The sequence below is a fragment of the Rutidosis leptorrhynchoides genome, chromosome 1, assembly GCF_046630445.1.
Source record: "Rutidosis leptorrhynchoides isolate AG116_Rl617_1_P2 chromosome 1, CSIRO_AGI_Rlap_v1, whole genome shotgun sequence".
Taxonomy (NCBI): Eukaryota; Viridiplantae; Streptophyta; class Magnoliopsida; order Asterales; family Asteraceae; genus Rutidosis; species Rutidosis leptorrhynchoides.
This window is the reverse complement of record NC_092333.1, coordinates 120,506,450-120,533,842: the sequence shown is the minus strand read 5'-3', so window position 1 is coordinate 120,533,842 and position 27,393 is coordinate 120,506,450. Positions and strand designations below refer to the sequence as shown.

Below are 27,393 nucleotides of genomic sequence, written 5' to 3'. Positions count from 1 at the left end.
TTTAGTGAAAGGAATGTGAAAGAAATGTTAAAGTGTTTGTGCTGATGTGGCGCTGATGTGTTAGAAAAAATGTGTGTTAAACTTAAGAATCATTGTATGTGGCCTTAGTTATACTTATGTAATATAGTCCATAATATATACTTGTCGGCTTTTTTTTTTTTAAAGAGAGAAATTTTTTTGGGTCAATCACCTATTTACCCATTTTTTACCCCTTTCTGAGCTGGAACCCAAAATTTTTTTTTTTTTGACAAATTGCCCGCGCAAGGCGCAAGAGACCTTGCGCCGTGCGTCCTTGCGCCGTGCGTCCTTGCGTCCTAGTCTTAATAAATTAGGTCAAATATACGATACAGACACCACATACACAAACACACCGACAGACTGACTCCTTGCGACCTCTTTGCGACCGACGACGATTACGAAGAACCTTGCACTTGCGACCCCCTTCCGACCTGTCTACCCTTGCGACCCTTCTTCTCCTTCTCACCACTACATCACCACCACCACCACCATCACCATCACCATCACCACCACCATCAGTACATCATCTCCGCTACCACACCATCACCATCACCATCACTACTACGATTGGCTTTCTGAGATAAAGGCGAAGATAAAAAACCAACAAAAAACTCCATCAAGATGTCACAAGATCAGGTAAGTTTATCCTTTTTAACTATTCTCGTTCGATTACTCATTTATTATGTCGAAATTGATTTATAAGTTATGTTGCACACCAAGTGTTCGATGTAATGCTTCAACGAGCTTGGTGATGTAAAACTCAATTAAACTGTTGCAAGATTTGTTTGAGTTACATTCTTTGTTAACTAACATACTCTAAAAACTGGAACACGATTTTTTAAGTGGCATAAAACTACAAAGCTGGTATAGGCGCAAGGTACTTCTTGCATCCTTGCGCTTGTTCGAAGTAGTTGGCGCAAGGCACGGCTTGCATCTTTGCGCCTGTGTGATAAACCAGACGCAAGGTAATACTTGCGTCCTTGCGCCTGTACATTTTTGCTGAAAAACTGTCTGTTTCAGGGATATGTTGAGACGAAGTTGACGATGAAGAATATGTTGAATGTTATACCTCAACTAAAGGCATTAATGACTGAAAATCAACAAAATTTTTTTAGGGGAACTTGTTTTGGTCCTTGGCTAGATCTTCTATACACGGGCAATAATCTGGGCCTTGTACATGCAATGCTCCAAAGAAAAAGTGAGCGGCCGATAGGAATAGACGAAAAGTACCCAGCTGATGATGAGGAAATATGGTTTACTTTCCGTTCGAATTTCAAAATTAGATTTAGTAGGCGGGAATTTTGTCTCATCACGGGGTTTAGGTTTAGTCGTCGCACGGACATGGCACATTACATTCCCAGAAGTTATGATGTAGAAACACCACCGATTAGACGACGTTGTTTCCCAAAACGTAAAGATAATGCAAACATTACAATTACCGATATCCAAAAGCTTTTATATAATGGTGATGATTTTGTGGTTAGTGATGAAGATGTCGTGCGACTAGCCATTATTTTGATTGTGGAGAGAGCATTTATGGGTAAGCAAGGGATTCATGTGGTGAGCAAAAAATACCTATGGTTAGTCGAAGACTTTGCTAAATTGAATGACTACCCGTGGGGTAATCGTATTTGGGATGCCACTTACCCCGTAGTTAAAGATGGATTTCTAGCTCGGGAAAGTCAGTTAGAGGTCGGAAAGGGTTATACTTTGGCGGGTTTTATGTGGTCATTTAAGGTAAATAAAAATAAAAGTTTGGTATATTTGGATAATATTACTTCATTTGAATCGTATATTATTTAATGCGTCCTTATTTATTTAATTTGGTAGATTTGGATTCTTGAGGCATATCGACGAACCATTAAAAGTTTTGCCCACAAGACAGACAAGAATGGAGTACCGAGGGCCTTATTTTGGAAACGTTCATCGGCTGAGTCTTTTTCAGTCACTGAGTACTTGCATCTACTAAACGTTATGGTAAGTATTGTTTATAATATAAAAATTTTGTTGGTGCTGGAAGAATACAGATTAAAATTATAGGATAATATGGGTTCTGTGATGGGCGCAAGATTAATCTTGTGTCCTTGCGTAGTGTAGGCGCAAGGTCCATTCTTGCGACCTTGCGCCTGTATTGTTGAGGCTACGCAAGATTAAGACTTGCGTGGTCATTTACGAGTCGCAAGATTAATCCTTGTGCCCTTGCGCCGTCATCTTAGGTCTTTTGGCCAACGCAATAGTAGTCTTGCGTCATCATTAATGAGGCACAAGGTTTGTCTTGCGTCCTTGCGCCTCGTTAAAATAGAAGACGCAAGGTTCACCTTGCGTCCTTGCGCCTGTGTTTTTAACTTTGCTGTTATTGTACAGGATGATTGTCCCAAGAATAAATGACCTTTTCGTACTCTGCATCCCACTGATGTTGAGAGTGGATGTCAATGGTGGATAAAAAGTTTCCAACACGTGTATCAAAACAAGAGAAACGATTATCAGAACAAGAGCAACATCAAGATGAGGATTTACTTGGTCGGTCCTTCTCAAATAATGAAAACGACAAATCAGCTCAACGGATTAGACGTGGAATGAGAGATCGACGACCAACACGTGTACTAAGCTCCCCTTTCACAACACCGGGATACAGAAAACCAATCGAGAAGGTAAGCCTATAATTACAGTTTTTTTACCTTATACTTGCACTTTTTTTTATTAATTTTTGTAACTAAACAGGCTGATTTTGTAACAAAAAATAGGCGCAAGGTCATACCTTGCGTCCTTGCGCCTGTTTAGTCAAACAGGCGCAAGGTTATATCTTGCAACCTTGCGCCTTCATTAAAAATGTGGCGCAAGGTCATATCTTGCGTCCTTGCGTCTGGCGCAAGGTGTACCTTGCGCCCTTGCGCCATCTTGACTGACTTCTTTAAATCACAGATGTTAGATGATGTTGCTCGGAAAGTGAAAAGGCTGAGAGTATCTGAGGCTGAGGAGGTTGTTAATCTAGATACTGAAGAACAAGAAAAAGAAGAACCTCACCCTAATGTTGAAGAAACTGTTGTTGCTCCGATTGTGAAAAAGCGTAAAAGGTCGCAAAAGGATTGGGTTACTGACGAGGAAGTTTGGTCGATGGTAGACAAACTAGTGAATGATCAAGGAACTCTACTACCACGACCACCAAATGCTTGAAGAGATGGTAGAAAGCACGTTGGGCCTTCAAAAGATCCGAAGAGTATGGCGGAAAATAAGCAAGAAACCCGGTGCATGTTCGTTTTTCAGAACGAACAATTTTTATACCCCACACCTGAGTTTTGGATCAGGTTACTTGGTCTTGGATATTCTGGTTACTTGGAAAACTTAGTAAGTTTATTTCTTATTTATTTTAATTCTTGAAAATCTCAGTTAATGTCTAACATATTTATTTTATCACAATTGTAGCATATTGATGGATGGGATACACTTATGTTGAGATATCATCAGAGGGTTCTCCCCCGAGCAAGCCAGTATTCCACTCCTGTTATCCCGATCGACTCGTTTGCTTGTACTTCTCGATGGACTGTGATGCCATTGGGTTTCCTTTCTAGGCTTGCAGCGTTTCAGTCATATTATGATGATACACAAATGGAGGAAGAGAAACGGAAAGAAGCGGAGAAAAGTGGAGAAGTAGCCATCACAGGGGAGAATCCACCTAATTATATGTATTTGATTGGACTAGGGGATGGTAATGATGAGCTATATCCATCTTGGGCCCATTGTGATAAGGTTTGTTTTAATTCCCCCTTTAAATTTTAAAATTTGAGATGTTCTGGAACAGGCGCAAGGTTTAGTCTTGCGACCTTGCGTCTCGTTTAGGCCAGGCGCAAGGTCTTCCTTGCGTCCTTGCGCCTCGTGTTTAAGTAAAGTAGCAAGGTGTTTCTTGCCCCCTTGCGCCCTTGCTTCAGGCGCAAGGTGTGGTCTTGCGTCCTTGCGTCTCGTTTAGGCCAGGTGCAAGGTCTTCCTTGCGTCCTTGCGCCTCATGTTTAAGTTATGTCGCAAGGTGTTTCTTGCTCCCTTGCGCCCTTGCTTCAGGCGCAAGGTGTGGTCTTGCGTCCTTGCGCCTTTTTCAGTTCAGCTAATATTGTGTAATAATCATTTTTGATTTTGATCCCCATTCACTTTTACGATGATGAACACTTTATTCTCATTGTGTTGAACTTGTAAGACTAGAAGATATCGGTGTATGATAGTTTACCCGGTCATGCTGATCAAGAATTGGCCAAGCTCACCCAAGATCTGGGAGATCAATTGCCTGTATACTTAAAGGCAATTGATTACTTTAACCAAAGGCAAGACTCCCAGATTGTTGAATACTTGGAAAACAAGGAGAGTATAGAGTTCATGACCTAGGTAGCACCAGTCGTGCCAGTGCAAAGTGGTGGTAATGGGGACTGTGGTGTTTGGGACTGCATCCATATGAAGAGGGTGATCTTTGGGTGGGATGAAATTCCCAACATTGGAGATCCTAAAAAGGCTACAGAAGACTACATACTGAGAATGGCCAAGACCTTCTTTCGTGCACGCTTTGATACCCAAGAACCCCCACTCCGAAAGAAAAAGTTGGTAACTGAGGTTGTAGCATATAAAACTGTATTTAAATATGTAAGTTGTATATAAAACTGTAAATGTTGTAAATTGTGAAAAGGTCAAAAACTGTTTTTTTGCAGGCGCAAAGGTAATTAATTAGACCTTGCGACCTTGCGTCTCATTGTGGTCGAGGGCGCAAGGTGCTTCTTGCAACCTTGAGCCTCGTGTTTAGCATCAGGCGCAAGTAGCATCTTGCGTCCTTGCGCTTTGTTTTAGTAGTCTGCCCAAGGTGCTTCTTGCGTCCTTGCGCCCTGTTTTGTATCATGCACAAGGTGTTTCTTGCGACCATGCTCCTTGTTTAATATCAGCGCAAGGTGCATCTTGCAACCTTGCGCCTGTTTTTTTACAACATATAATATTTAACATATGAAATAACACACGAAATCACATCATAAAATAGAAATTGAGCAATATTACAACAATGGACGAAATCACACCTTAAAATATTCCTGAAAATAAACTTATTCCGGGAACTAATTACTACCTAAATTGTACGTTGGATAAAACTGAGATTGATAAGCTTGAGATGGTTCGACTGTCTCTTTCGACTTTGAGGTTGTGTTTCTCGACCGTTGAGAAGCTGATTCACCTGTTCGGTTATAAGCAGCTAGGCATGTTGATCGAGAATGACCTGGTTCGTTGCAACGACTACAAGTTCTTACTTTTTTATAGTTTCTTCACCTTTTGAAGGAATGCGTTTTTTACCTTTAAGACGTCCAGGTTATCTTTTCTTTAGAACTGGGGGGTGTACAATTTGCAAAATCCCGGGTCCCGGATCCGACCATTCAGACCGATGGGGGAGAGGAAGAATGTGTTCGGAATACGTATTTATGTATGTTTGAGAGGTGAACCAATGTGATACATAACAACTAATATCCTCCACTCCGAAGAGTCGTGCTTATGCAATCACATGACCGCAAGGTATGCCTGATAATTTCCATTGACCACATGAACAAGTTTTATCTTGTAGATTAACAAACCCATTTTTCGCCCATCATGTACCTCTATTAGATCGTTTGTCGATGGAAATGCTCGCCATCTTCTTGATTTGTCCGTCCTCTTGGCTAGTTTACGTTCAACATATGGAGTAACCGGTGAAGTAAGACTAACTGATTTGTTGCGATGTTTGAAATACCAATCCTGTATTGAACAACGAAAAAATTCCAACAACATGCAAACGGGTAGTTTACGAGCATGTCTTGATAGAGAGTTTATAGACTCTACACTGTTGCTTGTAAGGTACGAATACCTAATATGAGTAGATTGACTTCTAGACCATCTATTGATACCATCCTCACATAGCACTTTATAAGACGCTTTCAATCTCCTTCAAAATACATCATGATAATCCTGAAAATCCGACGCACGGTAAGCCTTAACCATTTTCCAATAGTGTCATTCGAAGAATTTCATCTTGTTGGATTTAGTTTTGATGTTCATGAATAAATGACGTGCGCAATGAGCGTGAAACGCTTCCGGAAACACATTTGCAATGCCGTGTGCTATTGAAGCAGCAGGATCAGAAATAAAAGTAATCTCTGACATACGATCCACCATACCATAACTCATTAAATGATCTCTTAGGTTGCCAAAAAACCATGACCAAATACTGTTTGTCTCGCCTTCACCAATTCCATAAGCCAATGACAAAATTCCATTATTTCCATCCATCGCAACAGCAACTAAATTAGTACCCAGGTACCAACCCTTTAAATGTGCAGCATCGACGATAATTATCGGGTGGACATGTTGCACGAATGATCGAATATGCATGAAATTTTCACAGTAAATCAATTATTAACAATGATGCCTCATACACCAGGCGCAAGGCGCAAGACACATTCTTTTGTCTTGCGCCCACTAGGCGCAAGTCAATCCTTGCGTCCTTGCGTCTTTACTGCCAGGCGCAAGATGTGACTTGCGTCTTTGCGTACCCGTAGGCGCAAGGTGAATCTTGTGTCCTTGCGTATGGTTTACATATTTTAATTGGTTTTTGCTAATATATATTTACTTACAACTACGCCAATGGATATGTAACACATCACAAATTTATTTTCTTTGTCGGTAACCAATTTGGTGATGGTTCCCGGGTTGTGGATCTTAAGGTTATGAAGGTAAATTGAAAGCATTCTAAAGGAGTCATCACTACTGCCACGTAACATCTCTATTGCTTGACACTTGGCCCTCCATGCTTGATTGTATGATATGCTCACTCTAAACCGATTGGCTACATCATCACGTATATCTTTTGGTTTATACTCTCGATTTGCAGTCTTGAACGAATCCATAAGAATACTACCCAATACCTTTTTAGTAGCATGTTTATTGTTTTCCATAATTTGTGTGCGTGAACATGTATGTACGTCATGCAACTTCTTAACCATAAAGTTTTCAGTGTGTCTTATTTTGTATGCACTACATTTCCACTCACAATTTGGCAACACACATTTAGCGGTGTACCGAGATTTGTCCGACTTTACAGGATTTATTTGAAAGTTTTCTTCAAGGCATTTTGTAAATAGCTGGTTTAGGAATTCTTCCTTGTTCGAAAACGTTTGACGAACTTTGACCAAATCAGATACCTGATACGTGGTTGGATTTGGGGTCGTAAATTCTGGGTTTTCTTCATCTTGCTGACTGTGTAGAGTTGGCATATTCCAGAATAAATCTTGTTTTTCTTCATCTTCTTCATCTTCATCTTCCTCGTCACTTGCTTCATCCGATTCACTAGACGCAACAACAGGTATAAACGGGTTCTCTATTTTTTTTTATTTTACACACGTTCTCGGCGCCATGGTTGAAGAAATCAAATTCTTCTGTGTTTGGAGGTGGTATTTTAGCCTGTTCTTCTTCCAAATGGTGTGTTTTGAGGTTTGGTTCGGAATTGTGTATTTCAGCATGTTCTTCTTGCAGATTGTGTGTTTGTTTGTTTGGTTGAGACTCGAGTATTCGGAGGTTTTGTTGGAGATGGTGTGTTTGTGGATTTTGTTGGGGCTGGAGTGTTTCTTGCTTTTGTTGGAGATGGTGTGTTTGTGGATTTTGTTGGGGTTGAAGCATTCTTACTTTGTCGACAACATAAATATCAATAGGCTCGTTTGAGACAGCGTGTTTTAAAAACTCAAAAAAAATCTTCATGATCATCAGTAATATCAAAAATATGATTATTATCAATATATCTCAACGAAACATGTGCATTAGGTGGCAAATCAATTTTTTTAAGAACTTTCCTTAACAATACTCTTCAATTTATTGGTTTTTGTGGAGCAAGTGGTAGTTTTAATCTGGTTCTAAAACAATCAAGAGGCAGATACATAGGTATGTTGTTAACAAATTCAAAATTACCCCCACAACATACATGAACAACAAATGCTTCATCATTACTACAGCTCATTAATACACAAATTAGTGAAAAAAATAGATAAAAGTGTACCTTAACGATGCTCTAATGACATGATCTATTTGGAAATGAAGTGAAATGAAATTGGTTATCTGGAGTTCTAGCCTCAATAAATACACAGGTACAAAATCTTATACGTAAAGGTACAAAAAATCTAACAAAATCTTATCCAGAAATCAGAAAAAATCCATCCTGATAAGGCGCAAGGACGCAAGGACGCAAGTCATGAACCTTGCGCCTTGCGTTTGTACGCAAAGGCGCAAGGTCGCAAGGACTAATGATCCTTGCGCCTTGCGCGGGCAAATTCTCAAAAAAAAAAAATTAGGATTTCAGCTCAGAAAGGGGTAAAAAATGGGCAAATATGTGATAAGCCCAATTTTTTTTAGTATAGATTTGATAACTTTTTTATTATTGGCGGGTTTAAATTCTTATACGGAGTAATTCTTTGCAAGTGGACTCCAAACATAAATTCTACAATCAACGACAAGACATTTATATACCTAAGGGAGAAAGCTACAAATGATTTGATGTAACATGGTTGGAAAGTATGAAAGATATGAGGCGCCAATGAAGTCATCGGTTATATTGATCGACGCTTCTGATAAGTGTCCCAAAAACTCGAAAATGGATAAATGGTTTTAAGTTCAAGTTGTTAGTTGTTTGACGAGGACATATATTTTTACTCAGATGACATGCTCTAATTGAGTTATCTCAAAATTGTTTATACCATTGAGCAAAATATATAATGATATAGTTGCATGGTTTACATATGAGATCTCTTATAAGAATAACATGATTTTAACCACTAGACTATTTTCAGATAATTATCTAATACTTGTAATTTTCATGATATGCTCATGAATTAAAAAGGACAATGGTTTTAAATGCAGTGGTAGATGTTTGATAGCTCTTTCAGAAGGTGAAGGTGAAGATGATGGGTCATTGTATTGAATTCAATGATAGAAGAGGCTAGTCAATAACCACTAGTATAGAATGGTTTAATGTAGAAATGGTCACATTTTATTCAAAGTGATTGGAACATCATAATTTATTCTTGATCCAAGTTAGCTTATTGTTATTCACAAAATTTTAGACTTAATTATGTCAATAGTCTATAAAGTTTATAATTAATTTCACTTTGGTCTTAAAATTTTAATTTTTGCATGGTAACTCCTAATGTTTACATTAGATTTCATAGTGTCCCTTAGAACTAACTGCTGTTAACTTATCTCCATTAGCTTGAATCATAGGAGGGCAGAATAGTCAAAAAAATTTAAACAATAATAAAATGTTAAAACTAACTTTTGAAAAATATTAAAGTTTTGAATGAAAATGAAGTATGATAAGTTAGAAAGGTTATCACTAAATGATCTTTTATAGAAAGGTTATCACTAAATGATCTTTTAGGTTAACATTAAGTGACATCCTTTCATCTTATGAAACGTACTAACACTAATAGTGTTTAATGGATCATTGATTTCATTACTTAATCCCCACATGTCTATCTATAAAAGATGATTACTTTTATAAGTTGATATAAGTTGATCAATTGATAGATATATAAAAACCAATCAAAATAACACACAACATATTGACAACATCCATGGAAAATATTCATATTTTCAAGATGGCTTCAACAATATTTCAGGCATGGTGGTCATTTCCGCTAGTATAATTGCTTCAGCCGTTGTACCGTGGGAAACAAACGACGTGTAGATGGTGATTCTGTTTTATGGCAACCGTGTCTAACACAGGTATTGGCTCCATCATTTGTTGATGAATATCTTTCGGTTCACTCAATGGAAATATATCTTTTTATATACTCAGGTATGAATATGTATTTCGTTAGTTATTGAAATTAAATTTATTCGGGTAATATATATTAGTTCCTACAATCTTAAAACAGATAAGCAGTAACCTTTGATTGTGTAGATGATCACAATTACACAAAAATGTGAGGGTGTCTTGCACTTTGATATCAAGTGATTACGATTGAAACTTATATCAAGTTGGAAAACTTGTGAGGGCATCTTGCATTTTGATATATAGTACATGAATCATTGGAAGATCAAACATAAGGATCTAGTAGTTGTCAAACTTTTAGAACTTTTGAGCTAATGATAGTAAATAAGATTGACATAGTCAATATAATTACAATAGAACAACTAATCTCTTTGTAGGTTATCTTATTTAACTTTGTAGAGTTAAATGATAACGCATCGGATACGACAACCCTGGGGTTGATAAAGAGATTATGTTGTGGAATGAGACTAAAGCTCTGAAATGATAGTTTATATGAAGAAAACCTAACCCAGTTGACTAGAGATCTCAAGAACTAGGTTCAATAGAACAACCTAATTATTTAAATTAAGGGTGGTCACTATGGGTGAGTTCATAAACCTCCAAAATAAATTAAGGGAGTTATTCGACTACCTAGTCCATTTCAATAAATAACGGTGACATTACATGAGGCTAAGCTTTTGGATTTTAATGATTCTAAATATATAAGCTTAAGGCGAATGTATATCTTTAAAAAATCACCTATGTGAGAGAGAAGTGGGTCGCTTCAAAGGAAATTAAAGGAGCATAATTCCTAATAGCTCTTGCAGAACCAGACTAGTGTTTCACGACCATAATGAACACGACTATGAGGACTAGACAATATCAGGGAGAATCATGTGTGAAGTGTATTTTTGTCTACACAACTGGAAGACCAGTTCAAAGACACCATGTCTACTGTGAGCTAGGAGACTAAGTACATTTCATAAGGAAAGGTTCAAAGTGTAACACCTACCTATTCTATGCAGGGTTCAACTGTTGAAAATTTTGTTGGAACTTGTGTGTTTTGGAGTTCAATTTTGAAACATGCGAAAATTAGTTTTTCGCAAAAATTTGGAGTTATATAATCATCGAATGATATGTGTTTATGTAGTCGGTGGCCAAGACTTCATAACGAAATTTCTAAAGTTGGTTTTCATCAATTGAGATATTGATGCTAAAACAAGAGAGACAAATCGAACTAAATGTGAACGAGAAGTCTGGTAACTGTTAAGGTTTCACTTATCAATTTCATTCATGTGAGGGATATTGGAAAATTTTAAAGTTTTGAATGAAATTGAAGTATGATAAGTTAGAAAGGTTAACACTAAATGAGCTTTTAGGATAACATTAAGTGACATCCTTTCATCTTATGAAACTTACTAACACATATAGTGTTTAAGGGATCATTGATTTCATTACTTAATCCCCACATGTCTATCTATAAAAGATGGTGCCTAGGGTTTTTGTTTCTTTGTCACCGATGTGCTGGTGTCACCTGCTGATCGGTCCCTAAGTTATTCCCAGAAGGGTTAATAATGACATAGGTTTTATGTGATTTTAATAGTCGAAACAAAGAGTTTTTCATGTTTTTTCATGTATATAAAGTATTGAAGAAGAATACACGAAAGGAATATAAAAGATGTTGAAAAAGTTGTCTCATGCGTGATGTTATGGTTTTGGGCATAACTTGAGCACATGACCTCCCTTTGAGGTGAATCCAATTGCCATGCGTTCGTATTTCAAAGATCTACAAGTTTAGTTTTTATAGGAGACTGCAATTTGCGGTGGTTTGGCAGCAATTTGCGGTGGCATCTGAAAGAAAACAATAACAACACCAAATGGGCGCAAAATTGCGGCGGGTTTTTGCTGTCTGACTGCAATTTATGGTAAAAACACCATAATTTGTGGTGGAAGACGAATTTAAGGGTTTTTAACTTAGGGTACAAGTTTTGTTACTCCTATATATGTTAACCTTAAGGCCTCGAATTTGACAGCTGATACATCAGGTTTAAAGCCTCAAACATCAACACTAACATCAAATTCATCATCTTTTCAAGAATCAAAGGCGTGTTAATCATGTTTCTTCGAATGTTCATCGTTTTCATCATCACCAACATGCTCGGATAAATTCTTTTCTTTATTCTTTCGGATGAACTTTTAGTGTATTATTTATTCATTCTAGTATGTGTGTGGTTTATGTTTTTGTAAGAATTATGTCTTTTGAATTATAATTTTGTAAACCGTTCAAGTGATTGTTTAATGCAAGTTTGTTGATTTTGATTATTTCAAGACGTATTATTTTGATTTAATAATTGTGCTTATTCCACTTAGTGTTAACTTAGATTGATGACAAAGACAAGTGTTTATGCTACATAATCGTTCCTAAGATAATTGCTTTACTGAATTTAAGAATTCTTGTGTATGTAATTTGGATAATAACTTGATAAGCAGATATGATTGTTTGAATGAATGATACCTAATTGGGATTTAGGAGGGACAAAGGTTTTTAATCCATTGATAACAACTTTACATTTTTAATCTTTTGCTTATGCTCTTTAGTTTAAACCATTAAAGCTTAAGTTTTTTTTCTAGTTTAATATTCTTAATTAGTAAACAAGCTTTAGTTTAATCAAACAAACTCCTGAGAATTGCTTGCTTTTAACCACAATCTTCCATGGAACGAACCTTATTTGCCCTAACTAGTTTCATTTGGCGACCATTAAATTAAGTTATTTTTGATGGGTACTCCGACGCCCATTAAATTTTGGCCCCGCTGTCAGGGAGAGTGTGCGCTTGATTGCAAGCTCTTATTTGTAATTTGCTTTCTTTTAGATTTTAAAAAAGCCATAAAAATTATAAAACCTAAAAAATTGAAAAATATTTTATCATTTCATTTGTTTTGTTCGGTTTTACGCGTGGTGTTTTCTTGTTTGTGTTTTCATATAGGCGGAAATTCCATTTGTCACTATGGCAGATAGAGACACACGTGGGGTGGATTCGTACTACCAACCGAGTATGTACGAAGATCATTCACCCATTGTTTATCCAGCCGCTCCGAATGTAGAAAATAACTAGAGATTTGAGTTCCGACCTCAATTGATTGCTATTTTGCCAACCTACCGAGGTTTGGCATCGGCGGAAGCATATGATCAAATAACGAAGTTCAATGAAATGTGTACTACAAATAAAGTGAATGGCTTTTCCGACGATGAAGTATCACTACTTGGGAGGTAATGAAAAAGAAATTCCTTGAGGAATTCTACTCCATAAGTAAAACTTCGGATATGCGTGCGCAAATAAAATCTTTTAAACAATTTCCTGGTGAACTTTTTCATGAAGCGTATGAATGTCTTAAAGAATTACTTAGGTCTTGCCCCCAGCATGAAATACCGAAATGGGAGCTTGTTAAAGTTTTCTTTGATGGTTTAGATGTGATGCCCCGTACAAAACTATCGTGTACGAATTATCAACAACATGATCATTACAAGGTCAAATACTATATGCGGTTTCAAAAGAAGTTTGCATTCATGAATAAAGGTGACGTTTTAACCAACGTCGAATGTTTAACAACCAAAAGTATGCTTCTACGAATATCAAGCAATAATAGTACGTGGCCTGTAGGTCGTTACAAATACATCGTTTCAAAAGTAATAAAGTTGAATGCAAGATAAAATATTTCATGCGGTGACATCTCTAGTAAGCACAGTGGAAGTCTACAAGGCATGACTAGTACAACAGCGGAAGCAAGCAACCTTAAGCACCTGAGAAAAACATGCTTAAAACGTTAACACAAAGGTTGGTGAGCTATAGTTTAAGTATAACAGTAATGTAAGGTAGGCCACGAGATTTCAGTGCTACAAAGAGCGTTTCAAAATAGTATGTAAAGTATATGTTTAACCGTGGGCACTTGGTAACTAACTTAACTTTTATCACCCCCTAAAAATACACTTGACGAGTGCGTATATTTACGAAGTATTAAACACCCATTAAATGCTAGCGCTACTAGCCCGAGTGGGGATGTCAAACCCTATGGATCCATATCTAAGATTCGCGTTCACCGGTTCAAAAACCAATGACTAAACGTTACCGAGCTAAGGGGAAAGTTTATGCCGTTGTATAACCCACACATATATAAAGTTTAAGTACTCGTGCCTAGTATGTAAAACGTAAAATGCGCATGTATTCTCAGTTCCCAAAATAGTTAAAGTAAAAAGGGATGCTATAACTCACAGTGATAAAGTAGTGAAAGTCGGTACGCGGTAAAGTAAGCAAAGTGGTTGGTCCGAAAGTCCTCAACCTACGTCAAAAGCTACCAAGTCAGTAAATCGTCCCAATAGGTTTAAATGTATGTAAATTAGGTCTTAAGTATCATCATCATTCATCGTTAAACAAAAAGTATAAAGTAAGTTTCATTCTAGAAAAGAGTTTAAAACAAAGGCCGACTTCGGTCAGTCGCCACGGCCTCTATACAAACTGAATTGAGGTGGGACCAGTGGCCATGACTCCGTATATGAGTCCTTTAGTTGTTGTAAAAATTCCAGAACCAAAATCGTCTTCATTTGACCGTGGCGACGGTTTAAGTACGAGTAGGTCATAATTTTCAGCACAACGTTAAAAGGACATAGTGATGTTCGGAGGGCCATAGATCCTAAACCGTAACTTGGATTTAGACGAGTATTAAACGAAAAATTATTTACTTGAACAGATATAACTGAACATAAACTTTACAATAGCCCAGGTATTCTGATCAGACCCAAAAAATAGTAGGTTTAATGTTCCGGTGGGTTCTTGGTGCTCGATGCTCATCACGGTTCTCATCCTTGATGCATATAGCTTCAAGTGTACAACTCGTTGATGTGTTTGCATCATCTTTACCAAGCTTTGACCATCATAACATAAGTTTAAATCTAATATAAGTAGCACAACTCAATTAAGTGTTGCAAGTAGTTTGATGAACCAAAGTTACATCAAGATCTTAGATCCGACACATACATGAACTCTAAAAGGAATATTAAGCTACAAACTTGAAAGTAAACTAAATAATCAAGATCTTAAGTTGTAGAACATAGTTCTTAGTTAGATCTTGAAGATCCAAGACCCAAAAGTCTAGATCTAGAGTTACTAAGTTAAATCCTAAGTCATAACACTTGAATCTTTACTTTAATGAAACCATAAGTTATGAAACTTAGATTCTCATCTTGTAAAGTGTATGTAAGCTCATAAGCTCTTGTTTACAACAAAATAAGTAGACCATAAGCTATAGAAACTTAGATCTTTCATAAGTATATGAAGTTATAACTAGAAAGTTGTACTTCCATGTTCTTGAACTCGCAAGTTAACTTTTAGTTTCAAGAAATATGAGATCAAGATTAACTAGTAATACTTGACCAAATTAACAACATTTCAACTTTAAAGTACATAAAATGAAGAAATAAATTAAATCTACAAGTAACAAGTTCATGGTTGTTCATACTTTAAAGATTCAAGCTAAGGCTTTGATCTTTAAGAAAGTAAACCTTAAGTTTACAAACATGGATACAAGTATGATTTTAAAACTCATGAACTTTAAATCTTTCAAAACATTAAATGTAGAACCATAAACTAGAAAGTTTAGGTTCTTGTTTGTTCTTGTAATACAAGATAATATGAAGAATAAAGTAACAAGTTTGATTCTTAACAATTAGTAAGTAAACAACAAACAACAACAAGTATTTATACAACAATAAACAACAAGTAATGATGATGATTATGTGTTTAGGTTTCGGTTTTGTAAAGGAAAAAGAAGAGGAAGATTGTTCATGTTACTTACAAGTCTTGAGAGAAAAAAGAGTGAAAGAGTTGCAAGTAAGAGTGTATGTGAAAAAGTGAAGTAAATGCACTAGTAATATGTAAAAAAAAAAAAAATTAAATTCCCTTTACACCTCTCAAGGTGGACGGCCAAAAGAGGCCAAAGAGGAAGGTCAAGTCTTTTACTTTCATACATGGGGGAAAGGTGTGAGCTCAAAATGGAAATAAAGCTAAAGGGTGTAGGAAAATGGTGTAAATGTGTAAGTAACTAGATTCCTTTCACTTAATTAATCTTGTATTAAGCTTAAAGCATCATTAACATAATGTTGGGCTCCTTAATAGTCCATTAAGATAAGTAGGGTGGGCTTCTAAGTCCATGTTCAAATAATAAAAGCCCAATCCAAGTAAGTATGCAATTAATTAAATAAAGTCCAAGTAATTAACTAGTAACCTTAGTTAATTAAAACGACTAATAAAAATTAATCATGAATGTAAATAATATTCAAAAATATTATTCGCGCAAAGTACGTGTGTCACAAAGACAAGTCGGGATATGTAAAGTCAAGTACGGTAGCAAGTAAATGTATAAAAATACATTTGTTAAATCACAAGTATTAATAATAAATATTATTAATTAAACGTTGAAAAATCCAGGGTCGTTACATTACCCATCTGTTAAAGAAAATTTCGTCCCGAAATTTTAAGCTGAGGTAGATGGAGGAGTTGGGAAAAGGTGAGGATACTTCTGCATCATTTGATCCTCTCGTTCCCAGGTAAACTCAGGCCCTCGTCTGGCATTCCATCGTACTCGGACTAGTTTTATTTATTTTAAATGAACTTTGTGGTCATGTTCACTGCATGTGCTAAATGCAATCGTGTGTCCTACGAAAGTGGACTAGTTTATATTTTATGAATTCTTTGTGTTTCTTTTTATAAGTTGTATGAAAGGAATGAATGGAAGCAAGGATTGAGATAATCATTTAATGTGCATTGTATGAGTACCAAATGGTGAACAAGTAATACCCCGGTAATATGTTGTTTTATTTCTTCTTTTTCACAGATATATTTATAATGGTTTTAAAAAAATGCATACAAGTACGTAGAATGGTTTAAGTGTTGGGGAGAGGGAATTAGAATTATTGGGGTTACAAATGATTGGTTTGAAATTAAAATAGAGTGAAACATTGTAATTTAAGCACTCGTGGAAATGAGATTTTTTTTTTTTTTTTTTTGTCGTTTAAATTATGATTTTAATCAAAACCAAGAAAAATCAAGCGTTTAAAGTCTCGAACTTTAATGCTTTATGGTGAATCAAGTCCACCCATTTAAGGAAGTCAAGTCATCCGAATTTCGTTCTACTTGGTATAGGATCTTCCTAATCCATGTCATTTCATACTAACATCATTTTATGATGTATGGTAATGTGGGACGAGAGGGTCCTGAATCCTCAAAACCTAAAATAACTCTGGTAGGTTAAATTCAGTGTGCTGTCCAGTGTATGATTGATTACAATGTAAAGCTGGGCAGGATTGTCCTACGCGATAGCTTGGTCCTCACAGTGGTAACCCTGAACTGAAGGAAAATTGTACAAAATGTCGTTCCCGTAACATGTCCATCTTGCTCCTTCAACACCGGAGTGATTTTGTTAGGGTTTGTTACTTGTTAGTGTGTCGCTGATCATTACCATATTGGCTGTGGATGACACTTAAACACTCACAATTGACAAACGTTACCCCATCTCTTTTATCTATTACCGGGAAGGTTTGTCTACGACGGTAGTAGTTGTCCATGCGGCCATTCAACGCCGGAAAAGCTTTGAGTGCACAAGCCTTGAAAGCTAAAATTCCGAAAAACTTATTTAAGTGTAAAAGTTTGACATGTTTTCCTGTTCAAAAAGCCAAAATGTTTTCATAAGGTCTTGTTTTCCCTAAGGTCAATGTTTTTTTGAGATTGCACCAAGTCCCGTGAGACTCTAACCACGGTTCTTCTTCTAAATGTGCTTACCCAAGATCACAAGGGATAAACGGGTGCTTGCGGAAGTAGTCATCTTAAAACAACAAAGACGACCATATTTCCCTTATTTTTCAACCCTTGGTTCCATTGGTTTAAGATGTACATATTTGGTACTTTCATGTTACTAGAAGACATTGCACATTTAAGTCAAAGACAATTTAAGTGAAGATCTTTTCAAGTTCAAGTATTTAAAGTATAATAAAATTTTCATGTTCAAGTTTGAAGATTCAAAGAATTAAGGTTTAGAGATGGTTCGAGTAATAAAGTTAAGGATTTGTTTGAGAACAAACAAAGGGAAAGTGTGAGGGATTTGATCGGTCCCTAATTTATGCTCAGGAGGGTTATTAATAAAAAGAGTTTTATGTGATTTTAATGGTCGAAACGAAGTATTTTTTATGGGTTTTCATGTATATCAAGTATCAAGTATTGAAGAAGAATGCACAAAAAAAATATAAAAGATGCTGAAAATGCTGAAAAAGTTGTCTCAAGCACGCTGTTACGGTTTTAGCCATAACTTGAGCATACGACCTCCGTTTGAGGTGAATCCAATTGCCATACGTTTCTATTTCAAAGATCTACAAGTTTGATTTTTATATGAGACCGCAATTTGTGGTGGTTTGGCCGTAATTTGCGGTGGCATCTGAAAGAAAACAGTAACAGCACCAATATGGGCGCAAAATTGCGGCGGGTTTTTGTGATCTGACCGCAATTTGCGGCGAAAACACTGTAATTTGTGGTGTACGGCAAATTTTAAGGGTTTTTGATTTTAGGAACAAGTTTTGTCACTCCTATATAAGTTAACCTTAAGGCCACGAGTTTGACAGATGATACATCAGTTTTTGAGCCCCAAAAATCAACTCTAACATCAAATTCATCATCTTTTCAAGGATAAAAGGCGTGTTAATCATGTTTCTTCGAATGTTCATCGTGTTCATCGTCACCAATATGCTCGGCTATGTTCTTTTCTTTATTCCTTCCGATGAACTTTAGTGTATTGTTTATTTATTCAAGTATGTGTGTGGTTTATGATTTTGTAAGGATTATGTCCTTTGAATTATAATTTTGTAAACCATTCAAGTGATTGTTTAATGCAAGTTTGTTGATTTTGGTCATTGCAAGATGTATAATTGTGATTTAACAATTGTGCTTATTCCACTTAGTGTTAACTTATATTGAGGACAAAGACAATTGTTTATGTTACATAATCGTTCCCAGGATAATTGCTTTAATGAATTTAAGAATTCATGTCTATGTGATTTGAATAATAAGTTGATAAGCACATATGATTGTTTGAATTAATGATAATTAATTGAAATTTGAGAGGGACAAAGATTTTTAATTCATTGATAACAGCTTTACATTTTTAATTTTTTGCTTATGCTCTTTAGTTTAAACCATTAAATCTTAAGTTTTTTTTTTTTTTTTTTTCTAGTTTAATCTTCTTAATTAGTAAACAACTTTTAGTTTAATCAAACCAACTTCTGAGAATTGATCGCTTTTAATGAAAATCTTTCGTGAAAAGAACCTTATTTGCTCAAACTAGTTTAAGGTAATTAAGTTATTTTTGACGGGTACTTCGACGCCCATCACCTGCGTAAGATGGAAGTTGTTGTCAATATATAGTACTTTCACTTTAGAAATTAGCTTGTGAAAAAAAAGTAACTACAAATAAGCTTTGTTTAGCTGAGAGTTTTCTTTTAAGTGTTTGTGAGGTTTTGTGTGGTTTTGTGTCTCTTGTTGCGTGTTGGACTGTGGTGTGCTAGGAGGTGTTTTGCTTTCGGGTAGAGCTGTAAAACCAAACAGATCGATAAGCAGTTAATTTTCGTGAAATGAACACAGGGTGAACAGTTATTCATTAACGTTTACAATGGTGAATTAACACATATATAACATGTTCAATTCACATTTTATGTTTTAAAAGTTATCCGAGTTACAAACTCATTTGATCCGACTATTATGACATCTATAATGGTGACCAAATTTTTGACTATATGGTTAATGTGTGTATAAGCTATGTAGAAACACATAGCATACAAAAGTACATATCATAAACTAATATTGTGAATAAGATTTGGTGTAATTTTGTAGTATTTGTACACAACGTGACAAAAATAAATGGAGCAACTTAAATAACTAGGGAAAGACTTAAAGTATTTTACGAGTGTATATTTGTGTAAAAGACATATTGTCTTAGAAGAGGTAAGAGAGTTACAAGCGACTGTTGATAGTGATTGTCGGCATTCCTATATGTTGACACGTGGGAATCTTTTTGCCAACAAAATCTCTATTGATGTTTGGGCCCCGCACATATAACTGTACTGTTTTTTGATAATTGTTTGGATTTTTTATTTTTTTCTAATTTATTTTTTTGCTAAAAACAACAATTATTACTCCGTATAGAATAGGAAATCTTGATAGAAATATGGAAAAAACCATCAAGCGTTTTAAACTATTAGCTCATTCTTTTTGCTAAACCATCAAGCGACAACTATTAGCTCATCCAACATTATATCTCCGTAAAAAGTTGCTAAACGGATCATTCTTTTTGCCCTAAAACGCCCCAAAAGGGCCGTCTCAAGCGTTTTAAACTATTAGCTCATGATAAATGCTCGTTGAATACTTGTATTGGACCATTGTGAATGATCGGGAAAGAACTTAATTTCCAACAATCTCCTAGAATACTCCAAGTTAATACGGAATAACTTAGTTTGCTCCAAATATGAAAAAAAAAAAAAAAGGGTATAATTTGCTCCAAATATGAAAAAAAAAAGAAAAAAAAAAGGGTTTGCTTCAAATCAAATTCAAAGGAAAACAAGTATATATTTAAAAAAAGAAAGAACTAGTCGAAGAACAATTAGAGTATAAGTAACATATATCATTTGAGTACAATTGGTGAAAACTAAAAGTATAATAATTAAATAAAACATCTTTTTCGAGCAGATATATACTAAACGTTGTAGAACATAACACAATGGTAGTTGTGTGGTTGTGCGAGCCTGTTTTCTTCCGGGAGGTCACCGGTTTGAGCCTCACCAATGATGTTTTTTTTTTTTTTTTTTTTTTTATGCCTTCGCAACACGCGGCTAACCTAAAACTTGTTTCTATTACTTGTATCTTTTATACTCCAAATCTCTAGATTTGAAGAAATAAAGCAGTCACTGAAAAAGGGTGAGTGATATGTACACAACCCATTTTTGTTGGGTACACAATCATCATGTTTTATAGTATTGTACAGTACAACACTGTAAAGCATGTTAATTGTGTACATAACAAAAATGGATTGTGTACATATATCGTGCCTAAACTTTTTATTTTAAAGTAGCGTGAAAGTAGCTAAAGAGTCAAAGGAAATATGTATGTAAGTAGGAAGCATAATGTGCAGTGATGACTGTGATGACACAGAAATGAGGTCGAGGAAAATTCAATTTATATGTACACTAAGAAACAAAGAAAAAATTATTTCTTTTTAGAAAAGTTTGCATATATCATGGTCTTCAAAAACTTACTGTATAAGTTAACTCTTATTTACAGAGACCTTATATGAGTGATACATAATTAATTTTTATTCATACACAACAAAATATATATTTTGAAACACCGTATTAATTGTATGACATCATTAATCATGTTTAATTATGGGTAAATGTTTAAAAAATATTTGTGTACGAAAAATAAAAACAAAATACTAAGTCTCGATGATTGTTTTTATCGATGTTGTTTTAATTAAATTCATGCATAATAAATCAAAACGATCATAGAGACTTCAACCAATTATACACTGCAACCATGATTAACGTTAGTGTGATAGTGCGTGTTGAGAGCATCACGTTTCCATCACGCCACTACCTCGGCGTGATGGAGAAAAAAATTGATGGAGTGACGGTGTACATCACACAACACTACCTCGGCGTGATGGAGAAAAAAATTGATGGAGTGACGGTATACATCACACAAAGTAAAAAAGTTGTGTGATGAAGCATTCAACCCATCATATTTCAAGACATAAAATATGAATCAATCAAATTAATAAAAGGGTGAGACCTAATCCCCATCTCACTACATTGGTCCATCCCCACTACAAAACTTTCTTAGATCACATTTGTCGTATCATCACTATACTTAAAAAAAACCTCCATGTCACCCGTCACCCTTTCACCATTAATAATGGTCTGAAGTGAAAGTCCTTACGGTGTTGGAGTTGTTGTCCTTTGACATCTTTTACATATATATATATATATATATATATATATATATATATATATATATATATATATATATATATATATATATATATATATATATATATATATATATATATATATATATATATTTTGTGGTAGGATCAAGAGGGAAGTAACCATTCGGGGGGAAGCGGGGGAAGCAAAAACTTTTTTTTTTTTTTCGTTTTTTGAAAAAACTTTGTTCACGAACATTATAGATGAGATGAAAATATGAATATTTAGTAGAGACACTTTGTGATAAATGTTCTTATTTTGGCGGGAAAACGCTCGAAGAAGTAATATATAACAATTATCGTGTTTTTCGAGCGTATTTTGAGGGTTTAGATATTAGGGTTTAGATATTAGGGTTTATAGGGTTTAGATATTAGGGTTTAGAAATTTAGGGTTTAGGGTTTAGATTTAGGATTTAGATTGAGTTTTTAACACGAACGGTTTAGAGTTTAGGGTTTAGGGTTTGGTGTTTTACCCTAAACCCTAAACCCTAAACTCTAAATCGGGCTAAATTTTACTACACAAAACATGAAAAAAAAACGTTCATATTCTTCACGAACAATATTATCTTGAATGTTATTTTTGTCGATCGTTTTTCCACATAAATAATAACATTCATCACGAAGTGTCTCTTCTAAATGTTCATATTTTCGTGTGATCTTGATGCTGGAAAAAAAATTCAAAAAAAACGAAAAAAAATATGCTTCCCCCAGCTTCCCCCTAATTGGTTATTTCCCCATTGATCCTGCCCCTATATATATTTATATTTATATATTTAATGTGTTTTGTTTTGTCATTTTCCAATGAAGTAGGGGCTATCACCGCTTATTTATTAATTTACATGATTATTTTACATATCTTCTTTTTGGATGAAAGGTTCTACTTTGAAGATCAATGCTATCTTGCTGTCTCAACTAGGGGTGGTCCGTATTTGGTTTGAAACCGTTTAACCCGAACACCAAACCGAAACCAAACCGGAAAAAACCAAACCGAATTTGAAAAACGGTTTTCGGATCGAGTCAAAACCGAAACCGAATTTGAATTCGGTTTTCGGTTCGGTGTTCAGTTTTGAAAATTCTGAATTCGGTTTAACCGAAAACCGAATTCAAAACCGAATTCAAAATTTTTATATATTTAATTTGTATATCTATGTTTTAATGTCATTATAATTTGGGATCCAATCAATAAAATAGTTTCTCATCAATATGACGATTTGGTAGCTCATATTATAATTATGTTACTCAAATTATTATGTTCTTCTTCTTAATAATAGAAGCAGTAAACGCCAAAATTAAGCTGTAAATATTATTAAATCATCGAATTCTTGATAATTTAATAGTATGTCATTGTTTTAGGTTGTAAATAACTAAGATATTAGTAATGCCAAAATTAAACTATCATCGTTCTCAAATTTTTCATAATATTTGGTTTTAATCGAAAACCGAACCGAATCCGAATTCGAATTCAGTTTTAGGTTCGGTTCGGTTTCAACTTTGAATTCGGTTTTCGGTTCGGTTTTCGGTTTTGCCCAAAAAAATTATAAAACCGAATACACCTAACCGAATACACCGAACAAACCGAAAACCGAACCGATGAACACCCCTAGTCTCAACACAAACCAAGCTAAATTACTATATTCACTATTAGATAAATAAGGTCAATAGTAATTAGAGGCATTTTCATCCTTTCACTTTTTTTTTTTTTTTACTTTTTCCTTCCTTTTTCCAAATAAAGCCCCCAACTTAAAAAAAAAAAAAAAAAAACCCGACCCCCAAACAGGGGGTAAAGTGTCAAATAACTATTTTTATAAAAAATCTTAACTAAACTCCACCCAAATATTCAACGGGTTATATCTTCTCGCTCGCAACGAGTTAAATTTTTCCGACAACATCGTTAAACTCGAAATAATTTTAGGAACACAATGTCACTAACTATAGGCAAAACGGACGCTTTTTAAAAAACGATAAATATTTGAGGTATTTTTTATACACGTTGATTTTGCGTTAAATTTTTAAAAGTCGACAATTCCATTGCGAAACGCGGAGATGTAAAATAACATTTAAATCTTTGACGGGTTATACCTTTTAGTTCGACTCGAGTTGCGCTTCAACGACATGATCGTTAGCCACGAAATAATTTTACAAACTAAACATGTAACGAAAAAAAACGGAGCAGATTTGACCCGTAGCATGATATTGTCCGCTTTGCAGAGATAGGGACGTACCCTTTTCTCCCCCGTAGGTTGCTCACGCATTTTTCTTGGCGACCAAACACGATGAGCACTTTCCCAGGAGGTCACCCATCCTGGTAGTGCTCTCGCCTGAGCACGCTTAACTGCAGAGTTCTCATGGAATCTGCTGCGCTTGTGGTCCCAAAACGCGTCATGCTAGGAAAGGCCTCCACACCCTTATAAGGCATGCTTCGTTCCCCTCTCCAACTGATGTGGGACGGATGTAACACGGATGTTACAATCCTCCCCCTAATGGGAAACAGCGTCCTCGCTGTGCACGTTTGGTCCGGGGTCTGGCTCTGATACCATCTGTAACCCCCCAGGTAAAACGTTCCCCGTAGCATGATATTGTCCGCTTTGCAGAGATAGGGACGTACCTTTTTCTCCCCCGTAGGTTGCTCACGGATTTTTCTTGGCGACCAAACACGACGAGTACTTTCCCAGGAGGTCACCCATCCTGGTAGTGCTCTCGCCTGAGCACGCTTAACTGCAGAGTTCTCATGGGATCTGCTGCGCTTGTGGTCCCAAATCGCGTCATGCTAGGAAAGGCCTCCACACCCTTATAAGGCATGCTTCGTTCCCCTCTCCAACCGATGTGGGACGGATGTAACACGGATGTTACAAAACACAATAAAATACATTAAAAATCGAACCCCCGGCGCGAAGCGAGGGTTCGATAACTAGTTGTCACCTAAGAAGTATAGCTGAAGTGAAAATGTACAGCTTACTTGAAGTCATTAGTGTCATATATCCTTCTTGTTCCACCATCATCTCTTGAATAAACTTCATAGACCCCATCTCCATTTAAATGCATTTGAAGCTAAATTTTTGCCATAGTAGCAACTATTACTTGAATGAACCTGGATATAGTATTACCCGAAGGCTTGAAATGCCGATATCTAAAACTGCCGCTAACTACCGCAAGTCTGCAATAAACGCAATAATTCACATGCAGTAGATATTGAAAAAAGCCATCACATACTGTCACATGGTTTCAATGTAAACAAGTAATGTATTTGATACCAAGTAACCAAGATTTAAGGAAGCATAAAAGAAGCTTATGAACGTTGTGTTCGTTTGTTTTTCTTGAGGATCTTCTTCATCAAATTGATCTGCTCCAAATGTAGCGAGTGCAGGCTCTGCACCACCATTTCCAAGGGCAATCAAGTAAATTGATACGTAGAACGGTAGAACATTGCTATTTGAGTTTGTGATTGAGGACTGTAATAGTTAGTAAAAAAACCATATTTTAAACTTGTCCCACTTAAATCCCAGCCCAATTAGAGAAAACTGTATCTATCTCTCACACACACTTTACACGCATGGCGTCGCTAGTACCGACTGTTTCGGGTACAATCTCGCGCCTAAATCTATTATCCCATCATTATTATGTAAGCAGATTTCTGAGAACGTTATCATCAAAATTAAGACCTAAAATCAAGATGAATCCTCACAAATCATTAAATCTTCAATTTCATCTCTTAATTTTAACTCTAGTTATTATTATATAATTGCAGCAAATAGACTATAAACCCCGGCCACAAGTCCACAACACACAACGGGACATTCCTAGTATTTTTCGTAACAACGCACGTGATGAGATTCTTGAACTTAAGCGACGAATGTTATAGCCTGACAGTTGAATAGATCACTTCGAAAAGTTTATTAACTGTACGCGATTTCCTGTTATTATCACTTTAAGCATGGGCGGACGTACATGCAAGAGTATGCACTTGCCACCAGTCCAAAAAGCTCATGTAGTGTAAAAAAAATTAGGCCTCTTAAAAGTGAACCTAGTGAATTATTGGTGTGCTCTATCAGCCCATTCAAAAATTAAAAGAGTGGAGTATTCTTTGTTGAATTGTTGGGTTTCAGCAATTCAGCCCAAAAGAGTCTTATATCCTTATTAACTCTTAATTGTACGTAATTACTTGTCATTTTTCAGTCGTCACTCATCGTATCATCCGATTGTCATACTTGATGCTTCTGTCATAAGATTTCAAATTCAACTCCAAGACAACCATCAAGATATTTTATGTAATCTTATTGTAATTTTAATTATGCATTTAAAGATGAAAAGCTTTATAAATTTCTAATTAACGTGTAATACTCTATACTCAAGTCCTATTTAGGGTTTAAAATTTATGTGCCTGTTATAAATCATAGTGTGGTGGCCGACAATTTTACTTTTGATAAAGTAAAATTTGGTGAATCAATAAATTTGGTGGATCACGGATATTACTGTTCCACCTAGTGGATCACGGATATTACTGTTCCACCTAACTGCATAGTGAATTATTGTACTATAAATATGCTATCGATTGTAATCAATATTTACACCATTCTTTAATAAGAATCTACTATCCTTTCTTCTTTCATATTAGTAGGATATATGCCATTATAAGTAGATATAAATATTAAATTACAACACGTTATCAGCACGAAAGCTTTATATCGATCTTACTAAGGTTTGGATTAGTATGCTCTGTGACTACCGTTATTGAACGGATCTCTCACATCATAAACCAAACTTCAGTTGTGTACTAATCTGAAGCGACCCGTCCTAATCCATTCGGACGAAGTCCATATCGATTATAAACGATTCACAATAGTTGATTTCATCGCGAGGTTCATGACCTCTATATGATACATTTTATAAACATTGCATTCGTTTTTCGAAAGACAAACTTTCTTTACATCAAAAGTTAACGACATGCATGCCACTTCGTAATACATCCAACTATAATTGACTTAATAATAATCTTGATGAACTCGACGACTCGAATGCAACGTCTTTTGAAATATGTCATGAATGACTCCAAGTAATAACTCTAATATGAGCAAATGCACAGCGGAAGATTTCTTTCGTACCTGAGAATAAACATGCTTTAAAGTGTCAACCAAAAGGTTGGTGAGTTCATTAGTTTAACATAAAATATCATTTCCACCATTTTAATAGACCACAAGATTTCATATTTCCATTTCTCATAAACATACGTCCCATGCATAGAGACAAAAATATCATTCATATGGATTGAACACCTGGTAACCGACATTCACAATATGCATATAAGAATATCCCCATCATTCCGGGATCCTCCTTCGGACATGATATAAATTTCGAAGTACTAAAGCATTCGGTACTTTGGATGGGGCTTGTTGGGCCCGATAGATCTATCTTTAGGATTCGCGTCAATTAGGGTGTCTGTTCCCTAATTCTTAGATTACCAGACTAAAAAGGGGCATATTCGGTTTAATAATTCAACCATAGAATGTAGTTTTAAGTA

General features: G+C 35.6%; 1 protein-coding gene across 1 annotated transcript; it reads left to right on the top strand.

The window, feature by feature from the left end:
- Nucleotides 1-639: 639 nt before the first annotated feature.
- On the top strand, nucleotides 640-2,452 carry LOC139888637 (uncharacterized). The gene is made up of 4 exons (XM_071871636.1): nucleotides 640-654; nucleotides 1,039-1,755; nucleotides 1,849-1,995; nucleotides 2,383-2,452. Exons 1-4 carry the CDS (start codon nucleotides 640-642, stop codon nucleotides 2,404-2,406), a joined length of 903 nt encoding a protein of 300 aa, XP_071727737.1. The 3' UTR covers nucleotides 2,407-2,452.
- The last annotated feature ends 24,941 nt before the right edge of the window (nucleotides 2,453-27,393 follow it).